At 45.6% G+C, this 18871-nt stretch overlaps 1 protein-coding gene across 1 annotated transcript in view; it reads left to right on the top strand.

The window, feature by feature from the left end:
* The window catches only part of Tln2 (talin 2), a 401603-nt gene that overhangs the window by 341525 nt on the left and 41207 nt on the right, over positions 1–18871 (top strand). The window contains exons 42-46 of the mRNA XM_051197857.1: positions 448–618; positions 6748–6894; positions 9367–9468; positions 11844–11963; positions 17743–17889. Coding sequence (XP_051053814.1) covers positions 448–618; positions 6748–6894; positions 9367–9468; positions 11844–11963; positions 17743–17889 — 687 coding nt within the window. The remainder of the gene's footprint in view (positions 1–447; positions 619–6747; positions 6895–9366; positions 9469–11843; positions 11964–17742; positions 17890–18871) is intronic.

Below are 18871 nucleotides of genomic sequence, written 5' to 3'. Positions count from 1 at the left end.
TTGATCCAATCTTAGTGACAACGCCATTTGGACTGTCTTCTGACAAGCCCTGCAGATTCTTCCCGTCCACCCCCTCCTCACTACCTTCTTCCTCTTCTGTTTTCCTTCCCCCTTTGAATCTATTAAGGTATCTTTTATTCTTCATAGTTTTTACTTATAAAACTGACAGTTTATAAAATTAGGTATAAATCTGGTATCCACCTCTAAATCCCAGAATGGGTTTCTTACCATATACGGAGGGGAGATGGAGAATTCCTCCTCAAAGGAAGAAAACCCACAGAATAGGCTGTTAAATAGCGGGTATTTTTTGAAATCGAGTTGTAACCAAATGTGTCTTTTTCTGTGAGTCATCTCATCCTTGCTCCAAACCCCTTTCTCACAGAGGGGGCCCCTCTCAAAGGAGACCCAAACTTACATGATACATCTGGGATTTTTCTTTCTTGAAAGGTGACACAGCTTGCCAGCTACTTTGAGCCCTTGATCTTAGCTGCAGTCGGTGTTGCCTCCAAGATGCTGGATCATCAACAGCAGATGACGGTGCTGGACCAGACCAAGACACTCGCAGAGTCTGCCCTGCAGATGCTGTATGCAGCCAAGGAAGGTGGAGGAAACCCCAAGGTATGGTTCAAGGCATCAGGGCTGGCTTGGGATTCCAAGTCCCCCAGTGTTGTCCCCTTCCTCAAAAAAATACATACCCCTAAGCTGATTTTCCAGTCTACAGGAAGAAGAACCCACTGGCTTTCCAAACAAGTATAGTTAAGGTTTATTCACAAGTTCTCTTTCCTTGGTAGGATATATAGACAAGCATTCCTGGGCAGGAGAGCTCATTGTAGGAATGAAGGTGGTACATTTACTGGATGCCCGCTAGGTGTTGATGCCTAACTTGCATGATGGAACACCATTTGCTTTCAGGTGAAGGTCATTTCTGTTGTTATAAGATGGTGATTTAGTTTACTTATTTTTGCAGGGTTGGAGTCCTCACACATGCTAGGCAAACACTCTTACCACTGAGCTAGCTCCCTCCTCCCTCCCCAGCCCAAGAGATGCTAATTCAATACAACAGTACCCCACCACTGCCACCACCCTGTTTGTAAAAAGGACATTTCTTCAGTGAGTAGCTTTGGAACCGGGCATGGCAGCAGTCCTTTGTGGATGACAGGCCTTGCGCTGCATTTTGCTTAGAACTTAAGAAGTGGCAAAAGGGGCCTGGAGGGAGGGTTTAAAAGAGAACTTGCTGTCCTTGCAGAAGTCCTGACTTCCCTTTCCTGCACCTACATCAAGTATCTCACACACCTGTAATTCAGTGCCCTCTTCCAGCCTTGGATACACGGATATATCCAGGCACATACATATACAAATAAACTAACAGCAACTTAGCAACAACATGGGCATGTATAGAATTACAAAGAGTGTGGTGCCTTCAGAAAATTGTAAGCAGTCTGGTTGGTCTAGAATACACAGTTGCACAAGTTGAATCAAGATGTACTGATGCTTCTCATCTTCTTTGCTAAGGAGTATGACCTTTCTATCAGCCATGGGAGCTAGTTGGGGGGCATTAAACAGGGACTTGGCACCAACTATTTGAGTTTCTTTCTGACCCAAAGTAACATACAGAAGCAAAGAGCTTATTTGGCTTACACTGCCAGGTCAGTCTGTCACTGAGGGAAGTCAGGAAGGACTCGAGGCGGGAAGCTCCATAGAGGAATACTGCTCACCAGCTCACTTATTCCTGGATTTGTGGACTTGTGCTCAGCTAGCGTGCTTACACAGCCAGGACCACCTGCCTAAAGATGGTGCCGTCCAAAATGGACTGGACCCTCAGTTAAGAAAATCCCTCACAGACATACCCTCCCACCAATCTGATAAAGACAGTTCCTCAGCTAGGCTATGTCAAGTTGACAGCTAATACTAAGACAGACCCATATTTTATTTTATTACCTCTCTCTCTTTCTCTCTCTCTCTCCCTTCTCCCTCTCCCCCTCACTTTCTCTCTCTCTCTGTCAGAAACAGGGAATATAACTTATACTGACCTGAATGTCTTTGTAACACAGGGTCAGCCTCAAGTGTGTATACCTTAGACCCTTTTCTAAGAGGCCAAAGCCACATAATTAATCAACTTAGATGTTATTATTTGGGGAAATATTTATTAAGCTTTATTTGATGTTGGTTTGATATTGTGTATCTCATTTGTAGAAGAAACAAAGTTAAAATGTTGTTAAATAGACTGGCAGGATGTCTTAGTGGGTAAAGGTAATTGCCACCAAGCCTGTTGGTCTGAGTTCAATTCCCAGGACCCACCTGGTTGGAGAAGAAAACCAACTCCTTCAGTTGTCTTTTGACCTCTACACATGTGCTGTGGCATGCAGCATTACATATGTGCTACACACACACACACATACACACACACACACACACACACACTAAGTGTAAAATTTTATTTTAAATAAACACATAATAAAATGCTGTTAAATTTTAATGCTGTCATCAGTAGTTGTGATTTGGTAAAACAAACTCCCCAGGGTCTGGATCAGACATAAGGTTTTCAAATCCTAGTGCCACCTCTTGCTAGCAAGTTCTTCATTTCTTTGTCTACTCTACTAAGCAGTAAGGTTAATTATAAATACTTCCTGACGTGGCTAATAAAATCAAACAAGAGTGGTGTTTAAAAACAAGAATGTGAGATGTAGCTCAGGTGTAGTCTAGTATCCACTGAGCCCTGAACTCCATTCCCAGCATAAACTGGGAGAGGTGACACACACCTATGATCCCAGCTCTTGGGAGAAAGAGGCAAAAGGATCAGGAGTCCAAGGTCAGGTGTCTTCGGCTACATAGGGCGTTTGAGGCCATCCGGGACTGGCACCCCCTGCCAGTCAGACTGTAATAAATCAAGATGGCACCGAGGCATTACATGCAGCCCCTCTCGCAGCCCTGAAGCATCTTCTCCACACCTCCCCATTCTCTTCTATAGCATTCCCTTCAAGTTTGCAGCACCCCAGCCAAGCCTTACCCCCTCTGGAGAGCTCTAATTATCCATTGTCCTGCCCCACCCCCAAAGTTTGGAGTCCATTCCTGTATTCCCCTTGTCTTCTCTTACTTTCCATACTGCTCTGTGTCTTTGCTGGCTGTCCTGGGCTTTGTATTGGAAGTTCTGTCCAGAAGGAAAAGGCTCCTTGGAAGCCATCCTCAGACATGTGTCCAAGAAAGAACAGATGTGGTTTTTCTCGTGTGTGAGGAACAGTAATAAGGAATCGCTCCAGACCCTAAAATAATGACTTCATTGTTGGCCTGCTCGCTTCGCTTCCTAGAGGGCTGCTGGTTGTTAATGTGTGTCTTCACTGGGATCCCCTATGTCTTTGGATGTCTAAAGCTAGTGTGCTCAGCCAGCCCACAGTGTGTGGACTGGGGCTAGGCTGTTTAAAGAAGATGAAACCTACCCCTGGTCTTTGGAACGGAAGGCCATGGTGAGGAAGCCATGCCTAGGGATGTCACAGAGGAGGTGAACTCTGAGCTGACACTCTAGAAATCTGTAAAACTCAAATATGGAGAGCATGGGCTAAAGAGATGGCTCAGTCAATAAAGTGCTCGCCACTCAAGAATGAAGGCCTTAGTTCAGACCCTCAGCATCTACCTGCAAAGCTAGGCAGCATGGTAATCTCAGCCCTGGAGAGACCGGAGGCTCACTGACCAGCCAGTCTAGCCAGATAGTGAGCTCTAGCTTTAGTGAGAGACCCTATCTCAAGATAAGGTGGAGAGTGACTGAGGATGACATCTAAGTGTTGCAGGTACCCTGCTCGAACACCTCTTGGGGAAGGGGTTGAGAAGATGCAGCACCAACAACTCAGACACTGGGAATCAATGAGTAACAGAGCATGCTGCAGACTCATTTATTGAGGAAGTTAGACCCGCCTTTATACCCCCTCCCAAGGTCCTATTGGCTCAGGTGGCTGACTCTGCTGCAGTGTCCTTTCCCCATTGGTGTCTCCAGGTCAGGTGTCTCTCCCTCAGCAGTCTCTGGTCCTGGGCATAGATAGAGGCAGGCTTGGCTCAGGGAGGAAGTGCTCATGCTCTTGTGGGCTGGGCTGGGGCCCAGGGAGGGGAGGAGGTGGCAGGGCAATTGTGGCTTGGGTAGGCTGGCCACAGTTTCTCCTACACCTAAGGTCAACCTCTGATCTCCTCACTCATGCACATGTACATATGCACCTACACATATGAGCATGTACACATACACAGGGGGAGGAGAAAGAGCGAGAGAATATGAAGAATGAAGGAGAGCAGACCTTCTAGAGAATTCATCAACTCATCTCTAGGGCAGGCAGTTGGATAGTTTATTTCTGGACTACCCAAGAGCAAAAATGTTTACTGAATGGTTCAAAGGTCATTCTGTGATTCACTAATGCTTTCCCTGAATTGTATTCTCATTCCCGGAGTTGTTATGGTCAGACCCTAGCTTTATTCCCTTCTATGGCCTCCAAGCCTGCTCCCAAGTTGCTTGGTACTGCCCACCCTCAGTAGGCCAACTGAAGAGTCAAGGAATAGTCAAAGACAGAGAATATTCATTACAACCACACCAGGGAGAAGAACAAATAAAGGGGTTCAATAACCCCCAAGTCCCAAGTTTAAGTTTAAATAGAGGGCAAGAAGTATGCACAGCTAAGCAGTCCAGGTGATGGTGTGATCCTGCCTGTCATCGTTGTCTGGGCTCTGGCAAGGTAGTTGACTAGTGGTCAAACTGTGAAATCTCTTCCTAGGAGTCAGCTTCCCTCTCTGACTGGTACCAGGACTTGGCCTTTTCCTTCTCCCAGCATGAAATTCATGGGGAGACCCCAGCTTCTTGGGGAGCGTTATTTCAATAGTCTGTCAGCCAGAGGGAGGGGCATAGCATCTCTCCAGAATAGTTCCACTCTTGTTACGGTTCTTCTCCTAAGACCCGTGTAGGTCATGGGTGAAAGCAAGCCTCTAATTGGTGATTGTTCACCTCTTTCCTAAAACATGTGTTTGTCTTTGATGTGGTCACAAGGACTTGTATCAATAGTATTCTCATTGCAGCTGAGACTAGAGGAAAGCACCCCTTCTGTCTCACCTTCTGTGATGAGAATCTGTGGTTTTGGAAGCTTCTCTAAAGAGTTCAGCATAGGAATGTCACCTTAGGACTTGTAGCAGAATAAAGACATGAAGTCAGCTATTAAGTAAACCATGAGCGTCCTGAGTTCCATCCCAAAGGCAGAATTCTGTGCCCTGATGATAGCTGTGAGAAGCATGTGTGAATCTTAGCAGCTTTGAGGAGCTCTTCTTGTTTCCAGGCAGGGCCCATGGCTCACACTACCTCTTCATGGAGTTCTTTGATTAAAACAAACAAGCAAACAAACACAAACCAAGGAGTTCCCTCTTCTCTGTCCCACTAGCTTCCCTGCCTTTATATCCACCAAAGTAAAAAGGCGGTATCTCAGGCCTTTGGGGAGCCTCACACCCTTGAGTTGGGCCAGAACACCCATAGCTGCTGCATGGGCAGATGCAGTACTTGAGGACAGTGCAGTTGTGATGTTTAAGTCACTGGCATTAGGTCACATTGCACAGGGTTAGAGCAGAGTTCCCTGCTAGCCTGCCCTTTCTCGTGCATAAGTCTGAGCTCTCTTGAAGTTCTCTAAATCAGAGGTCACAGAATGATGTGGGGAAGACAGACTCAGGATGGTCTCAATCATTCAGGCAGAGTGCAAGTGATGGGGCTCAAAGATCAGGTGAGTGTAGGTACATGTTCACATGCAGGTATATTCATGCATACATGAGGTGTCTACGCGTGTGTGGCACATCAGACTTCTAGGTCATGGACCTCTTATACCTCTCCCTATCTCACCAAAAGGGAAGCCACGCCTTGCCATGTGGCTAGTTCGTGGTAGAGCCAGCACTAGAACCTAGGTTTCCTGTACCCATAGCTTGGCTCTTTCATCTTCCTGCCATGCCAGGTGTCTGCTATGGATCCCTGCACCAGCATTGCTTCATATCCATTCACTAATTCATTTTAAGTCCCAATCTCCATCCTTGACATTGGTAAGTCTCCAGGATGCTGTTTGAGGAACATGTGGAGGACTTGGAGGCCCTTGGAGGACTTTCTCATCTAGTCTGCCATTGTTTCAATAATTTATCACATAGTTCTAAAGCCCAGTAGGTTCTCTGCAGGTTTATTTCCCTTGAATGTACCTACATTTCCATAATCCAGTTTATTTATAGAAAGAGAATGATAGCGTGCTGGGCAATGTTGAAGAGAAGTATGTTTGTTATGAAAACCTTTTTTCTTTGTATTATCGATTTTTAAATTAAATGTGTGAATTTGTATATTTAGAAACCTGTGGCATTCTCTACTGTTCTGAATATAGAAGCATATAAAGCTAATTTTGACAGTTAGGTGTTCCATTTTTCTTTTTTCATTTTATTGTAAAAATCATTTACTTTTGAGTCTGCAAGTAAATGTATGAAATCAGGGAAAGAAAACATTTCAAATGCATTACATGGTTGCGTTTCTGGGGTGTGGTTTCTCCTAGGACTTGCTTGTTTTCAAAAGTCTCATTATACTGCTCAAGTTAGCCTTAAACTGAGGGCTTCCTGTCTTGGCCTCCTGAGTGCTGGGATCATAGATGCATGGCATGCCCAATCCTGTCTTCTGACTTTTAGGGTTATTCTCAGCAGATCAAGTGTCTCTTAAGAGTGAGTAGCATTTCATGCTGCTTAAGACATTTTTAATTCCCTTTTCAGGCACAGCACACCCACGATGCCATTACAGAGGCTGCACAGCTGATGAAGGAAGCTGTGGATGACATCATGGTGACACTGAATGAAGCTGCCAGTGAAGTGGGGCTGGTAGGAGGCATGGTAGATGCCATTGCAGAGGCCATGAGCAAGGTACGGCTTAGGCTAGCTCCCAGAACTCATGCAACCATATCTTCCTCTCTCCCACATACCATCCCTACATGCTCTTCTCTGGGAAATGGATTGTCAGTCAAGGCCTTCTTTTCCCAAAGGTTGTAACTAATGAGCATATGGCCAGTTATATAGCCAACATAGTATTTTTTCTCCATTATTAAATCATCAACTTTGTAAGCCACTGTGCAATTCTTCCAGTTAACATGTGATAAAAATAGACATTGTGAAAGTACCGTGGTTTCTTTGTTTATAAAATGGAAATAATTACTTAACCTTATGTCCTCATCATAGGCCTGTGATAGGGAGCAAACTCCAAGAGGAGTTAGAAAGTGATTTCTGAATGTTAGCCCTTGGAATGGATACATTGAAATTGGGGAACTTTCTAGAATGCAGGATCCTAGACTCTACCCCTGAACTGCTGTATTATACTCTCAGTTAAGTGGAGCCTAGGAATCTCTAATGGAACTTTCAAATATCTTATGCTTTTGGTATCTACCTAAATGCATAAACCATTAAACAGTATGTATGAAAGGCTTTGGTGAGCTCTCAGAGGTAGCAGACCTAGGAACAATATGAGTCATTTTCTTACTAAGGAACTTACTAAGCCAATACTTCAGACTGAAGAGGGCTTCAACTCCATGGTTTCTACTTTTCCTGCAAGGATTCTGACTCTAGTCATGTCCTTTTGAGATAGTTGGGGTAAAGAGTTGTTCATTAACATTTAAATCGGCAGCCTGTGATAGCTGACAATAGTGTTAGACAGTGTCTGTGTTGGGGAATGTCTAATGTTGGATTGTGAATACATCAGTATAGTATTTCAGGATAATATATAGTCTTAAATTGCTGATTTACAGATTAGTTGTCCCTGTCTCATAAAGGAATGATTCCATGGAATGGTCAATAGGGAAATGGCTCCTCAAACTTCTGCCATCATCTTCACACTAGTGAAAGAAAGTTAGACCATGTCTCCATTAGAAGAGCTGAGGCTCTACTTTCTTAAAGTCTCTTTCAGCATCCACTGAGTGCTGATTATAAGGATGGCTTGGCAGATAGTAGGTTACTGGAAACAAAATACATGTCCATCAGGGATATTAAATATAGAGTCCACAGTTTCTTAGTAGCAGCCAAAGTCAAATGATCCCCTTTTTCTTAGCCTCAGTATTAATGTAAAAATAGAGAGATGTCCTATAAATCCCCAGAAAGTGAAAGTCAGGTCCTGAAGTCCTTCTTTGATAACCCATAAGCCTCACTTACTGTGATGCCTTACCCTGCAATAGTAGCTCTCACACACCTGGTGTCGTCACTGGCCTGGCTGCCTTCTTCAGAAATAAGTCTGGTGTTTTCTGATAGGGACAAGAACTGATAGCAACAGAAGCCACACAAAAAAGGTTTCCCTCTCCTTTCTGTACAATGTAAAGTGGTGGGATTTCATTGCTCTCCACAAATTCCTGCTGTGTTCATTACACTGATCATTGAAAAGTGCTTGACAAGAAGCAATATAAGGGGCCAGGTATGGTGGTGTACACTTTTAATCCCAGCACAGAGGCAGGCAGATCTGTGAGTCTGAGGCTAGCCTGGTCTACAGAGTGAGTTCCAGGACAGTCAGGGCTAACCCTGTCCAAAAAAAAAAAAAAAAAAAAAAAAAAAAAAGGGAAGTGTAGGAACAGCATCAATATAAGAGGGGAAGGGTTTACTTTGGCTTACAGTTTAGGGAGACCCAGTCCAGCCTGGTGGGAAAACATATGCCAGGCATATGAGGCAGCTGACCACATTGCATCTGCCTTCAGGAAAAGGAGTTGTGAGTGCTGACACTCAGCTCACTCTCCTTTTTATTTCTTCTAGAACCCAACCCATAGACTGGCTCACATTCAGGCTGTGTCTTCCCTTCCCACCTCAGTTAACTCAGTCTAGAAACTCCCACACAGACACTCTCAGGGTCTTTGTCCTAGGTGACTGATTCTACTGTCACGTTGACTATCAATATTAACCAATCTTGACGTAACATGTGGGAGACCACACCTCCTCCTCATTCTCCATTCCTCCACCTGTCTCTGGGGCCTTCAGGTAAAGTGATGTTTTGGGTCCTTTGGGCCTCAAGCCACACATCAGTGAGGAACTGGCATCCTGTACCTGAGCTTCACTAGTTTGCTTGAAACACTAAAGAGGCATCGAAGTTAATTCTAACTTGGATGCCATTTTTGACACTTAGGAGATTCTGCCATGGAGGTTTCCTCGACTCTGTGTTTAAATACCAAAAAAAGATTTAAGAACTGATGGATCAGTATGACGTCCTGGGCTGTCTGTAGGCAATTCTGGTTGGAGAAGCTGGGGTTGAGTTTGGACCAAAAAAACCTCTGAGGGGTTCTCTGTTCTTCTAAGTTTCTAATTCTTACAAGTACAGCCTGTACTTGACCAGGCTCTTATGACCCTGGGCTTGTCTCTCCTCCACAGCTGGATGAAGGCACACCTCCAGAACCAAAGGGAACATTCGTTGACTACCAGACAACCGTGGTTAAATACTCCAAAGCTATTGCTGTCACAGCTCAGGAAATGGTAAGAAGAAAAGGAGCTGCCCTGCCCACTGTGGGTTGTGCCCTTCTGCCCACCACCATCTGAGTCTTCAAAGCTGGGATCTGTGTTAGAAAGAGCGGCCCGCCTGTGATGCTGGACACCAGCTCCTACCTCTTTTGGTCCTTCTGGCTGCCTGTGGTCTAGAAGCCCCAGGAAGAAGGAATTGAAGTTGACTGAGACTTGGGCATGAGGACAGGGAACAGAGGCAGGAGAGAACATTCCAGAAAGCAGGAAATGAGAAAGAAGGTGGTATCAAGGAGGAAAGAGTCTGTTCATCTCTGAAAGGACTTGGGGTGTTTTAATAGGTTTAAATTCTAGTATAAGAAAAGATATACAGGAGTAAGATAGTAAAAAGATGAAACTGCAACAAAGTCAAATTATAACACTTGGACAATTAGTCTTTTAGGCAAAATTAATGTGGTTTATTTTTTCTTAATTCCTGAGAACAGATGCTGTGTAACTTTTGGAAGTAATTTTGTTTTTTTAAAAACTGAAACACTGTAAAAACACTGTTCCAGAGGAATCTTCATAAATGGCACTGGGAAGCAGTATATGCTCTCTTGACATTATAGTTACACGAAGGATGGCAATTGAGATCTTCAGAGAGTTAATACATAGGGAATGTTCCTCTCCACTTGGAGTCCCAATCACTGTAGATTAAAGAGGATTACCACATAAACCTGATCTGGGAAAGCAAGTGGCCCAGCTGGAGTGGCCCAGCGCCTCTCACACTGGCTCTGTCATGTAATTGTGTGTCCACTAGAGGTTGAGCTTGGATCACTAAGGCCTCCCTGCCTGCTCTTCTCATGCATGGGAACTCTGTACCAGGCCTACTGTTTAAATGAATGTGGCCTGCAGATGGAGGGAGAAGTCACAGTCACCTCTGAGAGTCCTGCCAACCTGGAGCTACCCTAGGACCATCCTTTCAGGGGAGGACAGGGGACAGATCAAAGGCTCTCGCTGTCCGGTTTGGCAGTGGGAGGAAGCAGTTTTAGGTGGCTTTGTGAAGTTCCCAGAGAGTCTCTAGCCAAGCTTTGAGGCAGACTGCCTCGTCCCTTGACTCCTGTGATTGCTGGCAAGTCCAGCCTCAGTAAGTGGCTACCCTGAGGTAGTTAACCTGCACTTCAGGTTGGAGCTATGTACTTCTTCACCTGAGGTAAAGAATCTTTGTGTTCCTGTCCCAGTGCACAGGTCACACTACTCAAGATGCAGCTTCATTCTCCTGGGATCCAGGTTGTGTTCTTTGGAACCCACTCTTGGAGGAGGGCTGTGACATGGTCTTATAACATGTCTTAGATGGAATCATTGCAAGTCTTTTAAAAAGCCCTTTAAGCTGGGCATGGTGGCACATGCTTGTAGTTCCAGCTCTCAGTAGATAGAAGCAAAGGACTCACAGTTCAAGGCCATACTTAGCCTCATACTGAGTTCAAGGACAGCTTGAGCTGTCTCAAAAACAAATGTCTCAAAAACATTTGTTTTTGTCTCAAAAATAAATGGGATGGCCCTTTAAAAATCAAGGTGTTAAAGGGCACAAAGAGTGTGTCAGCCAGTTGGCTCAACAATAACCAAGCCTGACGACCTTCGTTCAGTCCCTAGAACCCACACAGAGGAAAGAACCAACTCCTGAAAGTTGTCCTCTGACCTCTACCTGTGAATCATGGTATACACACACACACACACACACACACACAACTACAAATAAAAATAAGGCAGGAGTGAAATTCCTAAAAAAAAAACACACCCCTCCAAAAAAAAAAAAAATAAGCAAAAGCAGAGATGATAACATTAAACTTCAGCATGACTCTGAGGTGCAGGGAGACTGGGTGTGTGGCCCACCATGTTTCTGGCAGCACCTTGTCATGCTTTATACCAACTTGTCCCAAGACCTGATTCCCTTCATTTCCTGATATTGGCTTCTCCACTGAGTCTCATCCATGACTTCAAAGCAGCCTATCATCAGATTCTCTCTTGCCTAGATCCCCATAGAAGCCTGGGTCAGGGTACACCATTCACAAGGCTTATTCCCCAGAGTTACTTGTGGGAATTTCTCTGGTGACCCCAACAGGACAATCTCCCCTGAGGACCACGCTGCACGGCCTGAATACTGAGCATGTGCCCACCTGGCCTGTGCTGCAGGGTAGTCACAGCTCTGGCCTGTCGTGTGCAATGCAGCATGGGCTTTGCTTGAATTGCCCTCCCCAGTGCCCAGCCCCCATGCAAGGCCTGGCCTTCACCTTCCCCAGGGGCTAAAAGTGAATGAAACCCTTTGGCTTCCCTGAGGTATTAACACTTGGTTCTGATGCTTCTCTTTGTGTATGTGTGTATGTATTTGTGTCTTGCTTGTTTTCTTTTTCCAGATGACTAAGTCGGTTACTAACCCGGAGGAGTTGGGAGGCCTGGCTTCACAAATGACCAGTGACTATGGGCACCTGGCTCTCCAGGGCCAGATGGCAGCAGCCACCGCCGAACCAGAGGAGGTCTGCCACCTTAAGGGCCCTATCTTAAGAAGCAAACGCATGGTGTCCATTCCTGGGAATGGGAGAGGGGAGGACCCTGTAGCCTAGCTCTATAAGACCCCATCACAACAGCCAGGATCAGGTTTCATTCCCACTGCTGTGCAACTGATGCCCCAGACTTATTTAGCCTCTAATTGGGCCCAAAACTTGGGCCCTTGCTGAGGCCAGCTGACCAAGAGCTAGGGCACCCTCGAGTGGACTCTCAGATTGAAGGGCTCTGTTTACAGTGTTCTGCCAGGTTCCTTGCAGCTGTCTATCACCCCACCAAAAGCTGGGGCTGCTCTTCCTGCTTCCTGCCCTCCCACCCCCAGCACATCCCACCAATCATGCTCATGTTTTCCAAAGTTTCCCCAGAATATTAGATCCACTTGTGGGATTTCATATCCCCTCTCTTGAGAAAAGCCTGCTTGCATGCTACACAGCCCAACCTGTAAGTTCCTGGCTTTTTGGAAACTGGCCTAGGTCTCGCCCACCATGACACCTCTGTTGTCCTCTTCAAGACCCACGCACGTTCCTTTATCCCTTTCCATAGAGGTTAGTGTAGACATGGCCCCAGCAAGTCTGTACTCGTAAGAGTTTGAACAGCAAGTTTGGCCACTGCCAGAGATCAATCATCTCTGGTAGCTATGAGAAATGGAGTGATACCCTGGGAGGATGCGGCACAGCTGGGGACCCAGAGGGCCTAGTGGAGCTGTGTTAGTGTGAACACCTAGAAGGGTGTCTAGGGCCCAAGAAACCATGTGGCTCCTTTTAGAAGGTTCATTCTGGGATTCAGAATGATAGAGGGACTACGGGAACACGGGAAGATACAGGTAATGCATTCTGTGAAAAGCAAGCCGTTTATTGAATGTAAATCCTGTTCAGTATTTACCTGAACGCTTGGGGCTATGGAAGCCAAGGTTTTCAGCTGGTCTGCTCATTCCCTGAAATGACAGATACTGCCCCCACCTACCCAGTGCTGCTGATTATGCTGGGAGTAGTCAGGTCTAACAGAGGCTTCTAGAAACAGCTGTAGCAACACAAACCCAAAGCACATCACTTTCTAACATGTGTCATAACAATGCATGTGAGCAGACATATCATATATATGTATGAAGGTACATATATATCTAGCATGGAGTTCCTTCACTTTCTAACCCTGCCCCTGTCTTCAGATTGCAGAGCAAATTCGGTTAAGCTTCTGCACAAATAATTGCATTTGTAGTAATTAGGTTAAGTCACCAAGAAAAATACTGAACCTTGATTCCTTTTATGCATCTCCCCCTCCTCCTCTTCCTTTTCTTCCTCTGCATCCTCTTCTTCCTTCTCCTCATTCTCCTTCTCTTTCTTTTTGAATAGTCTCCCTGTTTTAGTAAGACTAGACTATAATTCTAGTCTGTAATTTATCTAGACATATAATTTGTTTGATCAACATATAATTTTGAATTTCATAAACAAGTAGAAGAGAACTTGTGCTGCAGTCAGGAAACGTTAGCACAAAGGAAAGAAGTGTTTGGCTTTGAGAGGGGATTGCAAACAGAAACCATGATTGCCAGGGAGGTTGGCCCCCTTGCCACGGAAAGCCTTGCACATGGGATCCACCCGCATGTCTGGATTTGGAACACTGGCCTGCCCTTTCCGTAACAGAGTTCTCATGAGCTGCGCCCCCTCCAGTGCAGTATTAACCCTTGCTGCAACACAGAAAGGACAACAGTACCTAGGCAGCAAGAAAAAAAATATATCACTAACCATGAAGCATCACCTTGCTGGGTGCTGGGTTTTTACCTGTGACATTGTCAGTAAGGTTTGCTATTTTCACTGGGGCATCTTGAGATGTATTTTACAGCCCAAGCCCAAGAGCACTATGAGCCACAGCCAAAAATGGCAGCAAGAATATAAGATTACCAGTGGCTTGTGCAGGAACGTTCCCTTGTATGCATTTGCCAGGCAGATGCTTGGGGGAAACTGAGAAGGTTAGGAGGTCCCTGAAGCAATGAAAGTTTTTTCTTTTCTTTTCTTTTTCTTTCTTTCTTTCTTTCTTTTTTTTTTTTTTTTTTTTAAGAATACCAAAACTATGGAAGTTATTTGTATACCCAAGAGTGTCCCATATCCCACCATGTGAAAATATTTATATCTAGGGCAAGCGGGAAGCCCTTCCTGCAGAGTCTGCGGTATGCCCTGCCGAGTCCAAATTCTGGTCTTTTCCACAATGTGACAATTACAGGAAAAGCAGGACCTCTGTCCTCGAACATCAAACAGGATCTTTCTCTGTTTATTTTTCCATGGAAAACTCAAGGCTTTGTTAATAACACTGTGGAAAGTCTTCAGAAAAGTGAAAACCCCTCTGGCAGCTTTGCAATTTAAGATTAGTTCCTCTCTGAATGCAGAGAACAGAGAGGGCAGGGAAATGGCTCAGTCCTCTACAAACATGAGGAATTGCGTTCAGATCCTCAGCCCCCATGTAAAAAGCTGCATGTGCTTATAATCTTAGTGCTGGGGGGGGGGGTAGAGACTAGGCTGGGGCTCACTGGTCAGCAAGTCTAGCCAAATCATTTGAGTCCCAGGTGCAAAGAGTAAGGTGGAGAGAATTGAGGAAGATACCTGACATTGACCTATGGTGTTTACATATGCACGCATGCACCAGCATACAGACAAACAGAGAGGGGAGAGGCTGAAAATGGGAAGAAGAGAAGGAAGGACAGAGAGAGGGACGGAGGGAGGGACAGAGGGATGGAGGGACTGAGATCCTAGGAGCCACAGCTCCCAAATGTAAGTCCTGGGGAAAAGATTTAGTGTCTGTAGTTCTGTCCTTGGGGAAGATCACATCACCACTTTGGAAGCCAGGGAAAGGATTTGTAAAGTGACTGGCCAGGAAACAGCCTGCACCCCAGGTGGGGTGGATGTACACTCTAGAATTTAAATAATAAAAAAACAATCCACCCAAAACTTGTTATCTGGTGGAGAGAAAGTGATGCCTGGTCTTGTTGTTCACACAGTTCTTCCTGCTATGTTTTCTAAGTTGAGCTGACAAGTTCCAATGCCACCCTTGTCTAACTCTCATAAGGTCCTCCAGGGAAGCAATTCTGGACCAAGTTGCTTTTAAAGTGTGTAAAACGTCATCTTGTTTTGTTTTGTCTTGATCAGTAAAGGGAAAATGATCCGTTTTTCTTAGACAACTCTCCCCTTCCCCGCTGTAATTGGATCTAAAACTACCAAGGCCAGGGCTTTTTTTTTTTTTTTTTTTTTTTTTTTTTTTTCCTTTAAGGCACCAAAGCAGATGGTTTTCTCCACAGTGTTTTTTCTTTGAGCGGGGAAGGGATCTGAGGCTTTTTGTTGGAGCTCAAGCAATGCTTTCCTAAAGTTGCCCATTTAAAACCCTCAGTCGTGTGTCTTTGAGCAGCATTCCTTTACAATAAACACAGGTCGGACATTCAATCCACCCTGTGGGTCTTGCAAAGTTGGGCCAGACTTGCTGAGAAATTTAATGTTGCTTTGGGAACTGGGCAATTCTTGGTGCTTATCAGTTTAAACATAATCTTGAGAGTGTATTCCCTTTCTAGGAAGCTCCCCAGCCATAAAAATTTCCAGTGGCATTGCCAGCAGACTGTGTTGAGTCTGGTCCTCTTGTGTTTAAGCACTCCACCATCTCATAGTAACCTGAAGAGTAGTGAGAGCGATGAGTGCCCAGCCCAGGTGCTGTGGCCAGTACCACCCATTTATCTTCAGCAAAGTATGCAAGACAAGGATCATGTGTCCTCCATTTCAGAGATAATCAGGCGCAAGCCTGGAGAGTTTAACACAATTCTGTTCTTATTGAAACCACTCCTAAAAACTTAAATTAGAGGGTTTTTGTTTTTGTTTTAATCCTCTGGGTGCTACTTCCACTGTTTTCTTCTCCCACAGTCCCCTGTCACTTGGGGATCTGTGATCATTCTTCATCTAAGAGCCCCCACCTTTCATTTACTGCTGACCCTTGGATACATGGTGTTAAACTCTGTGGCAGCTCGTAAGAACCAAGTTGAGTCTGAAACTAATGTCACATCTCCTAGCTTCACCTTGATGTTATGTGTAAAGCCATCAGCATTTCAGCCTGATTATCTCTGCACTCGGGCAGCCGAAGCAAGGGGATCGAGAGTTCTGGACAGCCTGGGCATGACTCTGTCTCAAACAGTGACTACTTGAATGGCATTCCTGATGTAAGCAAGCATCATTTCCCTCTCAGTGGTATGGCCTTGCTGCATCAGTGCAAACATGTACAGAGATGGCATGCTGTAGACTCCCAGGCTCCCTTTCCTATGTGCGTTCACACAGAGAGGGTCAGCAGCACAGCCTGGACTGTGGCCTGGTGTCCACACTAAGAAGGCATCTGGAAAGCATATGCTCACCCTTCTGCATCTAGCGAACTTTCTGCTAAATGACTTTCAAAGTGCGGTACCCCCCCCCCCCAAGCAGTCAGTATTTCTATAGTAGGAAAGCAAACATTTACAGTCTTCCCACTCTCCAGAGTCACTCTTTCCTAAGCTTTGACTAATGCGATAGAAGCAGGCAATAGTGTCCCCAGGGCTGGAATCTCCCCAGAATTATTTACAATATCTGAGACCTTTTGGCAAGCATTCTTGATAGATGCTAGGAGAAGCCCTGGCTTGTAGCTAATGTCGGTCCTTGACTGTACTATTAACTCATGCTTCAAGGTTTTGCTCTTCTTTTTAGTGACTTCTCTGGAAGGTAGTTCACTTGTGACCATATTTACCAAACTCAGAGTGAAAACTGGCACAGAACATAACTAGAGGGACGCATGCTTTGGGCAAGTGGAAGGACAGTGTGGGACTTAACGGAGACAGCTGGCAGCCCAGCTGTAGTGAAGTTATTTGGCTTCTCGTAGGCAGACTAGCCCTTCTAATCGCTCAGTCCAGCATCCTTAATGAAATGCATGCCCGTGCAGTATATTGGTAGAGTGCTAGTCTAACATGTGTGTGGCCCTGGGTTCCACCCCAGCCCCACAAAGACTAGATTTGGTATAGCACATGCCTATAGTCCCAGCACTTGAGAGGTGGAGGCAGGAGGATCAGAAGTTCAAACTCATCCTCAGTTACACTCAGTTTGACTGGACTCTGTGAGGTCCTGCCTTAATTTGTTAAAATCAAGTAAATAAATGAAATAGGAGTGTGTGCCCGCTGAGCCTTTGGAGCTGAAGAGGGAAAGTCAAACCCGGCTCAGGAAGCCTGGGCTCCATGTGATTGTCCTCACCGTGAATACAGTTCAGGAGGGGGTGTTCTGTTTGGTGAATATACCAGTTTTACGAAAATCTGACCACTTTAAATTATGCTCAATGGTAAAGTGTACTTTTAACTCATGGAATGAAATGTAAAGAAGAGGCCTTGGTGTACTGTGGGAACTCAGTAGATGCTTATTCAATGAATAATAATAACAACTATCCCACAGAGCCCAGTCTGAAGAACATCTATTTCTCGGGTTTATTCTCTTGGGTAGCTTGGGATCCAGATGAGCTAGACCCTCAAAAAAGATAAACATACAGCAGTGAGCTACAGGCTTGCTTAATGGAGGCTGTGGGCATTTTTACAGTCATTTTACAGGAAGGTAAATCAACTAAAATTCCGTACTTCACCAGACAGGGGTTCCAGATAGAATGGAATTTTCCTAACTGGGCTCCCAGAGGGCACAAGAGAAATTTTCCACCTAGGGCAGGCCTAGATGGCAGGGTCCCTCACACTCCTTTCCCCTTCTGGCTTTGCCTCTGTAGATTGGATTCCAGATTCGCACACGTGTGCAGGACCTGGGCCATGGCTGTATCTTCCTGGTACAGAAGGCAGGGGCCCTCCAGGTATGCCCCACAGACAGCTACACCAAGAGGGAGCTGATCGAGTGTGCCCGTTCCGTCACTGAGAAGGTAAGGGGCCCCCTCTAGGTAAGATGAATATAACCATTGTGCCGAGCACTGACATTTAACGTGACCAGCTCTGGTGGGGATGAAACCAAAATTTAATCCAGCTAAGGCAGCTGTCTCCCTCAAAACCCAGATCCTCCCCAGTAAGGCCGCTGTCACAGGATCCATAGGACCTGAGAAATTCAGAGCAAAGCAGAGGCACCCTGGTACAAGCAGGGACCCCCTACAGGTGGCCCTACCTAAATCAGCATCCGGGTCAGCCAGGGGAAGGCAGCTGCCACAGCCTACCCTGCAACAGTTGGTTTCCCTTAAGTGCTAGAGCTGGGACTGAAAAACTGAAAGAGTTCGGTAGAGTGCTGTAGCCAAAATCCCAGCATAGGGCAGGCTGAGGCCAGAGAGCCAGCCCCGGCTATACAGTGAGACCCTGTCCGTCTCCAAAGGCAAGAACAAACAAAAAGACTGGAATCTGCTTGGTGTATAACCAAGTGGTCTCCGTGACTTTAGACAGTCACCTGATGTTCTGCTGTACCATGGAGGAGGAGAAACCTGCCCTGGCTCCTACTGGGGGAGATGGTCGGGGTGCAGCCATCAGGGCTTAAACAGTGTATCAGTTACATCATCTGTCCAAGTCTCAATTTCCTCATCCATAAAACGAGCACACAAATGTATAATCTCTGACTCACAGAATCAAGGTAAGTGTCTGGTACTGTGCCAGGTGTGCAGTTAAGCATTTAACAAAGTAGCCCTATCCTCTATGCTTTCCTCAAGAATCCCTTTCTCCCATGATGTTTCCCTAGCTAACAAGACCCGCATTACATCTTCCCTTCGTGTCCGGTAGCTCTTTTATCATTCCCCCTCTACCCACCCCCCAGGATGCAAGCCCCTAGCTTTGTTTCTGGATCAGAGCACTCCTGTGGCAGCTGTTGCAGCTGTGAGTAGGGCAGGCTGGAGCATCCATGTGTGCAGTTCCTCTTCTCTTCTGTGT

Source organism: Phodopus roborovskii, unplaced genomic scaffold (genome assembly GCF_943737965.1).
Source record: "Phodopus roborovskii unplaced genomic scaffold, PHOROB, whole genome shotgun sequence".
In the NCBI taxonomy this organism is placed as follows: Eukaryota; Metazoa; Chordata; class Mammalia; order Rodentia; family Cricetidae; genus Phodopus; species Phodopus roborovskii.
Note: the sequence above shows the minus strand (reverse complement) of the source record. Positions and strands in the feature narration are given on the sequence as shown.